The sequence below is a fragment of the Fusarium oxysporum genome, chromosome VI (genome assembly GCF_013085055.1).
Source record: "Fusarium oxysporum Fo47 chromosome VI, complete sequence".
Taxonomy (NCBI): domain Eukaryota; kingdom Fungi; phylum Ascomycota; class Sordariomycetes; order Hypocreales; family Nectriaceae; genus Fusarium; species Fusarium oxysporum.
Window position 1 is genome coordinate 514,819 of NC_072845.1, and position 11,839 is coordinate 526,657.

The window sequence follows — 11,839 nt, forward strand, 5'->3', positions numbered from 1 at the left end:
ATTAAGCTATCTCTAATACCCTCTAGCTAATCTCTAAAAGAGGAGTAAAATATTATATAACTTATTTATTTTAGGAAAAGTAGCTCTTTTAATTAAAATGCCTTATTAATTAATGCCTTATAATTTAATATATCTTCTTAAAGTAATAAGATTTAATTACTTTAAAGCTATTATTATCTAAGTTATTAACTTCTTAAGATAGGATTTTATGCTTTTTCTTTTAAGAAATATAATTTCTTTTTTTTTAAAAAAAATAACTTTAAATAATTAATATTTTAGTAATTTAATTACTTATAAGTTCTTATTTTATTTATAAAACTTTTTTAATTAGCTTTTTACTTTAAGATTTTATATTATATTTATAATTTATAATATTAATATTATAAAACTAAAAAATACTTTTAAATAGCTATTTTAATTAAAAATAATATTAGTAGTAAATAGTAATTATATATTTAATTTAAAGTTAAATCTTTAGCCTAATTTATATAACTAGTTATATAAAGAAATACATAACCCTAAATGCACCACCGGTTATGTAGGTATAACTCGCCGACAAGGTACTATATTGCGGATTAATACTAATCCGTGCCGGGCCCCGCTAGCCCAAGCAAAGTCGCATAATATACCTCGTTAAACTAAATTAAAACTTCCCAATTTCATAACATTCTTATAGTAAACGCTTCCCTTAACAAGACGGTAATCCAGGAATGGGTATTTTTGGAATACATTAACAAGCAACAGAAAATCTGGGACATAAACATTGCTGATATCGCGTTTCCGAGCGGACCGAATCTTGAAAGACATCATGCAGACCACTCACCTTCAAGAAAGCGGCAGGAGAACTTCTACCAATCTCCCGCGCTTATCAATCACCGCGTGCTTGAGATGTCGCGATCAGAAGGTAACCGTTTCTGCAACTGATTCCTGACTGAACCCACCGACTAAAAAATACGTCTCTCCAGCTCAAATGTGGCCGTGAGCATCCTATCTGCACTCGTTGCGATCGACTCAACGCGACCTGTGTGTATCCCGATCCTCCTAATCGGAGGGGCCCACGAGGCAAACGAAGACAGAGGTTACTACCGCAGACGGCCGAACGCTGTCAAGATGGTTCCCAACCTGGGCGCATCGCCATTCAACAAACTCGCAACAACCCGGCACCACAAGAGCTATCACCCACCGTGGAACAAACTCCCAGCTCACAGCACGTTCTTCAGACTACTACTGCGAATCCACCAGGTCCTTCTTGCCATTCTAGAAGAAGCATAGGTACTCCAAGTCAGACGGAGATAGACAAAGAGGCTCCTGACTTATCCACGGAGCTCTTTACCCCATATGATGTAAGCGCGGCAACAGCAAGTTCCTCTTCCTTAATATTCTTTTACTGACTCTGAAATATTAGTCATATGCAACTCAGCTGTGTGGAATGGGAATAGTGGCGATAGATTCAGCCGCCGATTCAGCGCAGGACCCCTTGCCCCCGACTGCTCTTGGGCTTTCTCTATTAGAAGTATACTTTACGCGCGTTTACAATGCACCCGTGTTATTTTATAAACCCCTCCTCTTCCAGCAATACCTCGAAGGAAAAATACACGGCGCTCTTCTTAAAGCACTCTTCGCGTTGGCAACTCTGTATGTCTAATCTGTTGCAACCAGCAATAGCTCTGCTCTAATATCTCGGCTGATGAACTGATCAAGATTCCTTCATCCCATAGATGATGAGAATGAACAAGACACCAATACGGAGCTGAAAATTCTCCGCATATATCGCTCATGTGGGCTCTCATGGGCAAAATCTGCCTTGGAAGAAGTCATGTCGTTAACTATGCACTCCCCGTCTCTCATGGCAGTACAAGCCTTGGAATGTATACAGCTGTTTTGGTTTGGAATAGGTCAGCCCCACCCTGGAAACCTATGCCTTGGTAAGTTGATATTCTATGAAGAGTGATGTCACGATTTACTGGTTGAGACCCAGGTTAACAAGCCACTAGCTCTTGCATACCGGTCATGCAAAATACTTGGATATGACAGAAGACCTGCGGATGAGAATGATTCTTGTACTTCAATTGAGGCCGAGCTTGGTCGCCGATGCTTCTGGGCTTGCTGGATATCCACATGCATTGTCATGCAACCAGAGCCATACATTGAATCAGCTTGGAAAGAGGCTGCTATGCTACCACTGCCATGTTTAGTCTCTGGATCGTTCAATCAGATGATGGACAAAGATTGGAACTCGCTTCCTGTGCGAAATTCATCCGAAAACTTGTACCCTCCTACAACTCCAGGGTTACTGATCAAGATCATTGGTATTTGGTGAGACCATTTTTTCACTGTTTAAATTCCACTGTGCAATAACAGAACGTCGCTGAATCGAGATCTTATGTTTTCTAGGGCGAAAGTGCAGTTGCATTGCAAGGCCTATGCTAATAGAGCTCATGATGGTCTCAACTCGTTACGTCAATTATCGCAGCTAGCAACGTCGCTATTCGATGAGGCTGCCGAGATGAGAACTTCTGCCAATCAAGTCGATCAGACGACCGAAAACCAAATGATGCTTTTCTTGCATGATTCGGTGTACCACCAAAGTCAGATCACCTTACACTCTATGATTGTTCCCTTATTCTCCGGTATTCCAGCTGACGAGAAAATCGACCCTGAAACTCGGAGACGCGCTGCACAGACTGTGATTTATCATGCAGACCAGTTTAAGTGCCTGCTGGATCCCTACCTGTATGATCAACAAGATGTTTCGCGCATGCCTCCCCTTGTTGGCTACGGAGCCTTTGTAGTAGGTATTATATTCCTGTCCACAGAGCTTTGCTGTCACACCCAACCAGTCATCGAGCTGCCCTTCAACACCAGCACAAAGGACAGTCGACTCGTCACTGTACAAGCTATCTTACGCTTGTTAGATACCATTAAAGCTTACTGGGAAGCTTTGAAGTATCCTGTGAGTCTTTACCTCCCTGTCGACCTCCGTTGTGGAGTGATCTGATAAACTGCGTCTAGGCTGAGGTACTGCGATCTGCTTTGGAGGCGGCTCATTCGGCACTCAGCAAGCCACCCAGGCTGATCGACTCAGGCAACCGTAAAATGCCCACAACTTCATTTGTGTGATTAATCACAATCCCTAAACTAACTGCCACTTAGATGAACTACTGCGGTATCCAAATGATAACCACCAGTCATCGCCAATAGAAATATTAAATACAACAATGGATTTGGCCAACGGGCATGTCCACTCACCAATACCGGATACCAACGCGAATGACTATGCCGAAAACACAAGGCCCTCGAATATAAGCCATGAAAGCAATGAATTAGATGCCTTGCCGGGCGACTTTTCAACAAGCCAGATGGATGAAGTTCTGGACTTTGAATGGTACGACGTGTCCTTCGCGGGAGTTGGAGTTGAGGGATTTGAGGGACTTGATGCGTCTGATCTTTTTAGACAAGGCTGGAAGACCTTTAGCTAGTTATCAAGTGCCTCAGCTATTATCTTATGCAACATCTAGATCATCTGTACTACGCCAGACGTCTATTAATTTAAATTGGTGACCTCAATAATCCAATTCATTGGCGACGAGCGCCACCAAGATTGGGTGGGATGCGGGTCATTCGGGCCATTCGGGGAAGATAAAATTCGGCCCGAAACCAGGTTCGGCATACCAACCACAACCCCCTCACCATTTTGCTTGCTATTTAATATAGCGTGGCAACCTTTTGGGAGGTTCATCTATCAATATCAAGCACGCTCAAGCTCACGATTAACATGGCAGCCCAATATCGCGATATTCAAACCGTGGACTCAGAGTCCTATCCTTATATTTTCGAACAAAATGTATCGGTGCCCTTGGGCAATGGTGGCGTAATTCGCTGCAACATTTACAAGCCCAAAGTAGCTGCAGGGGATATGAGATTCCCTGTAATTATCACTTACGGGCCATACGGCAAAGATGTCTCTTACAAAGAGTACGTGACCAGACCTGCTCCAAGTATCGAGCACCACTAATTCTAACCGAAACAGTTTCCACCCAAAGAGCTTTTCTGAAATACACCCGACCCATCAAACAGGCCACTCTGCATGGGAAACTCCGACACCTCAATTTTGGACCAGTCACGGCTACATCGTCATCCGGGCCGACGAGATCGGCATTGGTCAGTCTCCCGGTGTATTGAATGTCACATCCGCAGATTCCATTGACGGCTTCCGTGACCTGATTGAGTGGGCTGCCGAGCAAGACTGGTCTTCAGGCAAGGTAGGCCTGCTCGGTGTTAGTTACTACGCTGCTGCGCAGTGGCATGTGGCGAGCCTACGACCTAAAGGTCTTGCAGCTATCGTGCCATGGGAGGGATTCTCGGATTTGTACAGGGAATCGCTGCGACATGGCGGTATTCTTTCAAACAAATTCCTTTCTTTTTGGTATTCCCGTCAGGTTGCCACGAACCAGTATGGATTACCCGGACGAAAAGCGCGCAACTGGGGTCCGGACACGGTCGAAGGTGATCTAAGCCCAGAGGAGCTGGATGCCAATCGACACAAGGCTGTGTACCACGAGCGGCGATTCCGAGATGACAAAGACTTAGCATGCGTTAATTTCAATATTGAGGATGTCACGGTCCCGTTATTGAGCGTCGCTAATCTGGGTGGGAACTCGCTACATTTACGAGGAAACGTGCTTGGGTACCTTTGGGCAGGCTCCAAGTTCAAATATCTTCGATTCATCGTGGGCCGCCACGATTTGCCATTTTATTATCCCGAAGAAGTCCAAGTTCAAAAGAGCTTTCTTGATGCTTGGCTTAAAGGCGATGATCGCGAAGGCTGGACCAAGAAGGGGGCTATATCGCCTGTTGACCTTGTTCTTCGCAAGGGGAATGTTGGATATAACGATCCTCTGGCTGAGAAAAGGTTTCTTCGTCGAAAGGAGAACGAATGGCCAATTGCTCGGACTCAATACACTCGATTCCATCTCACGCCAGAAAGTACGCTTCAACAGGACCAGCCGAAAGCACAGCCTCCGAGTAAGAAAACTTACAACGCTCTCGGCAAAGGCGAACCAACAGACATCTTGACATTTACGTCGGCACCCTTTGAGTCAGAGACCGAAATCACTGGTCATATTGTGGCCCATCTGAATGTCTCTTGTAGCAGAGATTGTTGGGGAAATTCACCCTCTGATTTGGATTTGTTCCTCTCCTTGCGCCTCCTGTCACCTTCAGGGGACGAGATCCTTTACACTGGCTCTCTTGGGGAGCCTGTTCCATTGACCAAGGGCTGGCTACGAGTTTCCCTTCGGAAAGTCAACACACAGCATCCCCATCACCGCTCCTGGTTGCCATACCGAGAGTTTTGCTCTACCGATGTTCAGCCCGTTATTCCTAACGATGTTTATCCTGTTGACGTGGAGATTTGGCCGACGAATGTGGTCATTGAACCTGGGTGTCGATTGGTTTTGGAGGTGAGCTCTGGAGACACTCAGGGCGCTGGACTTTGGTGCCACGACGACCCTATTGACAGGTATGATTCCAAGTTCCTTCTGGTCACGTTGCAAGCCTATTTTCCTTGTATTTACTAACTTACTTAAAGGTCGGAATATGTCTTCAAAGGGCAAAATCATGTTCACTTCGGCAATCATTATGTCAACTATGTCGAGTTGCCGGTTATCCCTGCAAACTAGTTTACTGTAGATTAGATGAGAAAATGGAAGATTTATCTGGCTCTATAAATATCAACGATAGTCTCCCTATCTGGAAACAATAAAAGTGACTGCAAGAGAGTAAAAGATGAGGGCTGAGTGTACCTACCCGGGCTAGTTCCATCCAGTGAGCGTTCGGCTTTCGGCCACAGAGCCGTGAGGTAACTGATCAGGCGACCAAGAAAGACAGGGGACAGACACAGGGAACCACCAGGTATAAGAGCAAAGCAGCCTCCATTAATACATTCCTTAAGCCCAATTTATGAAATCATCATACATAGCTCCCAGCATAAAGGACAAAAGACGGCAAACAGCATCAAGACAGGTAGCTAAATGCCAGGTAGCCTGCTGGCGCATATTGCAGCTCACTCCTAGAATGGTAGCACCGCAACATACAACCACTTCGCCAGTAAACAAAGGGCTCTTTAAAGCCGACCACGAATAGAATTCATCATGACGAACAGTCTTTTACCCGGTTGAATTCTTCTCTTTCAATTCGATACGATAAGTGCTGTAATTAATTACTACGCAATTCGAACCGTGATCTACATCAATCATGGGACTACAGCCATGGTTTCGGTCACAATGATATGTTTCGAAATTTAAAGAGTAGGAGGGTTGGAGGAATTAGCTAGTCGTTGGTGGCTATCAAAAAAGGGAGACCACTCTATGTATCATACTCTCATTTTTCAAGGTATGCAATGCGAGGTACTAAATTAACAAGTGACAGGAAAAGCCGGGTTCTACTGATATAGTCTATAATGCCATGATTGATCATTCTATGTGACAAGTTCTTTCATTTCGAGAAGCGGCTTCGCTTTCGGATCTGTGCCCCATATCTATAAAATATATACCTGGGTTTAATCAGCTTCACGTTTGGCCACAATTCGAAAGTGACTTGCTTACGGAAAGGGCAGCATGGCCAATGTCAAGAAACCGAGCAGGCATGTAGCCCACTGTATACCCAATCTATTGTACACTTGTGCGCAGACGCAATTAGATACTTGTGAAATAAGGGCATTTTTATGGACCTCAAACTTACTTTGCACACCAAATAATGGAAACACACCTCCGAAGGTCGATCGGGCAAAGCTGTTTGCGGCCAAAGCACTTGCCGCGTATTTGGGATAGGCATCCACAAGAAATGTGAATATTCCCGAAAAGGCGAGAATAGTCCTAGATAGGAGAGATTCGTCAACATCTATACATCCAAAAGCCTGGCCAATAGTACGGGTGACTTGAAATCATTTTTCTCCTTATGGAACACTCACCCTGCACCGAATAAAGCGCTTCCAATTATCGGTACAACCCAATGGATGCTGGGATATGATGTCCAAGCAAACATGAAGAGTCCGACAGTGACCAATGGAGCCCCGACTATAACTATAAGCGATTTTGGATATTTAATGTCTGGAAAGTCACATGAAGGCAAGAGGGGGGACAAATACCTGGGGGTAGTCTCCACTCCGGCATGAAATCTGAGTCTGGACTGGTTAGATCTAACGCCCGTTCTTCTAAACGACGGTAATGCAATCTCCAAAAAGGGTCTGAGAGTATAGCGAAGATCATTCCAACTAAGAGCCCCGTGAATGAAACTCCACGCTGCCATAACTGGAACCCATACACAGACTCGAAAACTAATTGGAATGCACCGAAGAAGAGGTAGATGATTCCAAGTAAAAGCGCAGAGTATATGCATAGGCTCAGACACATGGGCTCCAGAGTCAGGAGCATGATAGGCCTGTAGGTGGACCGTAGTATCATAATCCAGAGTGAAGAGGTCTTCTTTTCATTTGGTTCCCATGCTTCCGAAGTCCGGGTCTCTTCTCGTATTCCTTGCGCCCTGAGTTTTACAAGACTATCAATCATGTCAGTTTCATCTAGATATATTACGGGGATTCCCCAGACTTACACCGATTGGTATGTTTCTGGCACCAACAAGAATACCAGAAGCAACATAGCAGCCGCCCAGCAGAGCAGTATATAGAATGTCCAGCGCCTGTTTAGACTCAGCTTCGTTTCTTTTTCTTTAATCTTGTTATTCGGATACATACCAGTTAGTGTATTGGTTAATAAACCCGCCTAATCTTTTACGGATTTGTAAGCGTCCACCATCTGTCATTAAATATCTGAACTCCTTTGCACTTACAGAGGTCCTATCTCAGGCCCAATAAACGGACTGGCAGTATATACCATCATTGGAAGTGCTAGCTGATTTCGAGGGAAAATGTCTCCAACTGTGCCCCCAGCAACACTGAGAAACGCGCTTCCCGACAATCCGCTAAGGAAGCGACCAATGAGGAGCGTGTGAATGTTGTTTGCGAAGGCGCATGGGAAGATCCAGATAAAAAAGAAAAGAAGTGACCAAAGATAAACGACTCGCCTACCATACAGCTATCCGGAGAATCAGCGGTTGCAAGTGAGAGAATTCTGCATGTCTTACCTCGGACAGTGGGCCTAATACCAATGGACCAACGCCTATAAAATGCGAGAGTAAGTCATGGGCTAATTCCAATACCTGAAGTGCTTATCCTACCCATTCCCCAGATATAAAGTGAAAGGCCAAGCGTTGCTACCTCGTGAGAAATATGGAAATCGATCATGATTTGGCTATAGGTTGTTGAGTAGATAGACGAAGCACAAGTACTATCTCACCCGCATAGAGATCAGCTATTGATCTTTGGTAAAGGTGTTCACTTACACGCAAAGGGCGCTGAATGAGATTACAATGACTATTATCCATTTTCTCCCAGAACTCATATTATACGGATGATCAGGGTCTCCGTCGGTACATTCGATCGTTGTCGCAAACGAACTGCCGTCAAGTGCGCCAGTTGTTTGGGCGCCTTCTGCGTGAGAAACGCCCTCAGAGGTAGGTGTTTGGGCTAACATTGAAAAGAAAGCGTGTTGACCCTTCATGAACTAAGACAGTAAAGAACAAGGTTGAGGACAAGGAAATTGCTGTACCTGTTCTGAATTATCCTAAACTCGCAATACATAAAGTACTTGTCTAGGAGCTCTCATCTCTATAATGTTGGCAGTTAATAAAGAAAAGCGCCCTGCTGGTCCCGATTTTTGATCTCACTTTGCTAGGGAATGAATTACGGGAATAAGACAAAACAAGATTCGGCCCGGTTAGCGTTTCAGATTCGGCTTGGTAAACTCCAGCTAATTAATGCGAATTTGGCCCAAGTGCGCCGATTCGGGATCTTTCGGCATCGGCATTGAGAAATACTATGGAAATCGGGCTTGGGTTCTATTTCATATCCGGCCTGCACTTCATAATTATTGCTTGATCCGGGCCGATGGAGATAAACTAACCGAGTTTATTTTCATAAGCTATGTGGGCGTTTGGACAGGATCTCCATTGATGTGGACAGAGCGATATGTACAATACTCGAAGCACCAGCTAAGGCACACAAACTTGCTTTCAAATATCCCATCTGATTTCACCTATTTTCAATCAGAACGATTGAGCATCTCTGATACAGCACCTAGCCAACACATATTCGACAGTGTCTACTATCACCAACCGCTCAAGTTTTGCAAGCTGTGTGCGTATATACGTATAAGGCATCATCTCATCGTATCCAAGAGTGTTCTCGTTAGAAAGCTATAATAGGCAGACTGCACAATCGGTCGCTTTCTTATGGAGTAACGCCTCCCAAGCTTTGCCATAATTTCTTAAGATAGGGAGGTCTCAATGCAAAAATACCATAATTCCGTGAATTCTATTAATATCTTAGAATTGTCCTCCGGAATTATTAACGACCAGCGGCGCACAAGATACCGCCCACGAAACAATCTGTGTTCCCTTCCCATCGTCACCTCCTACACGGACCCCAACCAGGACCCTTCCATCCAGACTTCAGATTCTAGCCTTTGTCATTCTGCATCACTGTTGATTCGTAGCCCAACGCCACCCGGATCATATGCGCCCCATACTCGCCACCACTATACACCTGGCGGAGTTTTTCCAGCGCCAATCTGCAGTCCACAATGTTGCGCATTAATTCTTGCCGGGCCTGGTCGCTGTTGCTCTCCTTCCATTTAGTAATAAGCGTCAGAATAGCAGGTATCAGGGCTGTCACGGCAGCACTAGGAAGGTAACCGTCCAGGCGGAGTCGGCCCAGGTCAGCAGCCATGTGGGCGATGCTGTGGGTGGCGTGTATCACTTTAAGACTGGAGAGTTGGCTAGAAGAAGCCGCAGCGGGATTACCCCTGATCGTAGCTTTTGCGTTTGGACGGTGCAGTGTCGAGATGGCCGCCTGGTGAACCAGGTTGAGAATGATCTGATGAAGAACAACGTACACCCTTTGATCCCTTGGATCTGGTAACTCGACTGGGCTCCGGTATGTACAAATATCTGGGAGAGAATCTTCCCAGAATCTTAGCTGCCTGTCGAGCCTTTCAACGGTTTCAATTTCCCTATGGGTCTTGGGGTAAAGGAGCATCCTATTGGGAGCATTGGCCAAGTGTGGAGATCTCTGCATGCGGACTTCATATTCTGCTTTGAGAATTTCTTCAATATGCACGCAGAGCTGACTTTTTGCTATACACAGCATTGCCAACTCTCGTTGTTTGGTAGGGTCCTTCAAAACTGTAGACTGGGCAAATGGAAGCGTCGTGATTTTTGGACACGTGATGATGTCGCTGCCGCCGTCCACGCCTCACCTCTCACCAAAAGACAGGACAACAAGGTCCCCGACGTCTGGGAGAACAAAGACACCCTCTGCAAAGGCTGGGTCCTCAGCACACCAGAGGAAGCCGACAGGCTCTGGATGGAAACCAAAGCCGGCAATCAACTAGGTTTCTTCCTCCGTGAACAACCGGGGTATGGTTCTCCGCCATTCCGCGATGCAATAACTGACCAAGCAGAACACTAAAACAACTGGCTCATCAACCTCGAGGATCGAGTCTTTGGCGGTACAGATGGAAAGTCTGGCGCCGCGGGATGCAGTGTTCTCGACAACGATTGCAGCCCCATGAACAACATAGAATGCACTGAACAGTATGAGAAATACAGTACCGACGACAGCCTTAGCAAGACCTCGTACTGGATATTCCAGGCTGCTAAGGGCATGCACTCCAAGTTCAAGGGGCTCAAGACCAAGATCACCGAGAAGACCATCATCAGCGGTCTCAGGATCGGTCAGATCGTGACAGACTTTGGCGGCAATGAGGATGACACTGGTGATATGGTCAAGTGGTTAGCTTCCGCCCGCACGATGGGCGCTGCTCTGAGTGGACTCTCTACAAACGTACATAATCCATCCCCCCTGCAATTACACGTAGCTAATCTCAGCAGGTTGGGTTCGCTGTCGGCTTTAACATCCTTGGCGGAATCTTCTCCAGCTTTGGAAACCTCAAACAAGAGGAGATCGACCGAGGTACCATCTCAGCTGGCTTGGCCGATCTGTTCGAGGCAGCTGTTGACCGACTCGACGAGACCATGCGCATCGTCATGGGCGGTGGTACTGAGGACCAGTACAATGCACTCAAGACGCCCAACCCGGATCCTTACAAGAAGCCCGTCGCAAACTTCTTCAACGGCAGTTTCTTCCTTCTCAATGACAACGTCGAAACTGTGTAGATGGCGCTCAATTCTGTCTACAGCAACATCCAGCCCAAGGTTGCCAACAACGTCATGAAGGCTGCGAAGTTCTACCTCGTTGCTGATAAGCGCCGTACAGGCCGCGAGGACTGCGGTTACGCTACTTGTCATCATTGGATGGCTCTTGAGATGGTGAAGAGTACTGTTTCTATATCATGCGTCACGATCCTAAGCCTAACCGTGTTGGAGACTGGGCTGAGGTTTCGGGTGAGGTTTATGACAAGATGGCCAGCTATGGTCTTGGGAACAAAGAGGTTTACTACCGCGCTATTCTGGACTGTGTGCTTAATCCCAATGGCAATGTTGACTTGGGAAGCTTGGTTGGTGGCAAGATTCCGACTTGTTACTTTGATCTTCCTGCTGTATACATTGATAAGGATCGGGAGGTTGGATGCGGTGATCCTTTCACCACTGTTGAGTGCGATTATATCAGTGCCACCAACATCGAGTAGGGGAGGCGACATTACTGGACAGTTACTATTTGTTTTGTATATATTGATTGCTTGTATTCTAAATCTAAGCATCA

The 11,839-nt window shown here is 45.8% G+C and overlaps 4 protein-coding genes across 4 annotated transcripts; 3 read left to right on the forward strand and 1 right to left on the reverse strand.

Annotated features, from left to right (window-relative positions):
• Window positions 1-661: 661 nt before the first annotated feature.
• Window positions 662-3,531, forward strand: FOBCDRAFT_225004 (fungal transcriptional regulatory protein). The gene is made up of 8 exons (XM_059609680.1): window positions 662-904; window positions 966-1,343; window positions 1,406-1,635; window positions 1,702-1,925; window positions 1,995-2,316; window positions 2,395-2,953; window positions 3,013-3,091; window positions 3,154-3,531. Exons 1-8 carry the CDS (start codon window positions 809-811, stop codon window positions 3,477-3,479), a joined length of 2,214 nt encoding a protein of 737 aa, XP_059467323.1. The 5' UTR covers window positions 662-808; the 3' UTR covers window positions 3,480-3,531.
• A 197-nt stretch (window positions 3,532-3,728) lies between these two features.
• On the forward strand, window positions 3,729-5,736 carry FOBCDRAFT_225005 (X-Pro dipeptidyl-peptidase protein). The gene is made up of 3 exons (XM_031187384.3): window positions 3,729-3,975; window positions 4,031-5,521; window positions 5,591-5,736. Exons 1-3 carry the CDS (start codon window positions 3,776-3,778, stop codon window positions 5,679-5,681), a joined length of 1,782 nt encoding a protein of 593 aa, XP_031038519.2. The 5' UTR covers window positions 3,729-3,775; the 3' UTR covers window positions 5,682-5,736.
• A 759-nt stretch (window positions 5,737-6,495) lies between these two features.
• FOBCDRAFT_250998 (MFS transporter) lies at window positions 6,496-8,591 on the reverse strand (the record flags this gene model as incomplete). The annotated part of the gene is made up of 11 exons (XM_059610932.1): window positions 6,496-6,553; window positions 6,606-6,678; window positions 6,742-6,875; window positions 6,971-7,082; window positions 7,148-7,557; window positions 7,612-7,698; window positions 7,754-7,786; window positions 7,849-8,093; window positions 8,143-8,177; window positions 8,236-8,345; window positions 8,401-8,591. The coding sequence occupies 11 exons, from the start codon at window positions 8,589-8,591 to the stop codon at window positions 6,496-6,498; spliced, it is 1,488 nt and encodes a 495-aa protein (XP_059465070.1).
• Window positions 8,592-10,129: 1,538 nt separating this feature from the next.
• Window positions 10,130-11,765, forward strand: FOBCDRAFT_250999 (uncharacterized protein; the record flags this gene model as incomplete). Its single annotated transcript, XM_059610933.1, has 6 exons — window positions 10,130-10,174; window positions 10,322-10,538; window positions 10,617-10,960; window positions 11,008-11,286; window positions 11,326-11,445; window positions 11,487-11,765. The coding sequence occupies 6 exons, from the start codon at window positions 10,130-10,132 to the stop codon at window positions 11,763-11,765; spliced, it is 1,284 nt and encodes a 427-aa protein (XP_059465071.1).
• Between the last annotated feature and the right edge of the window lie 74 nt (window positions 11,766-11,839).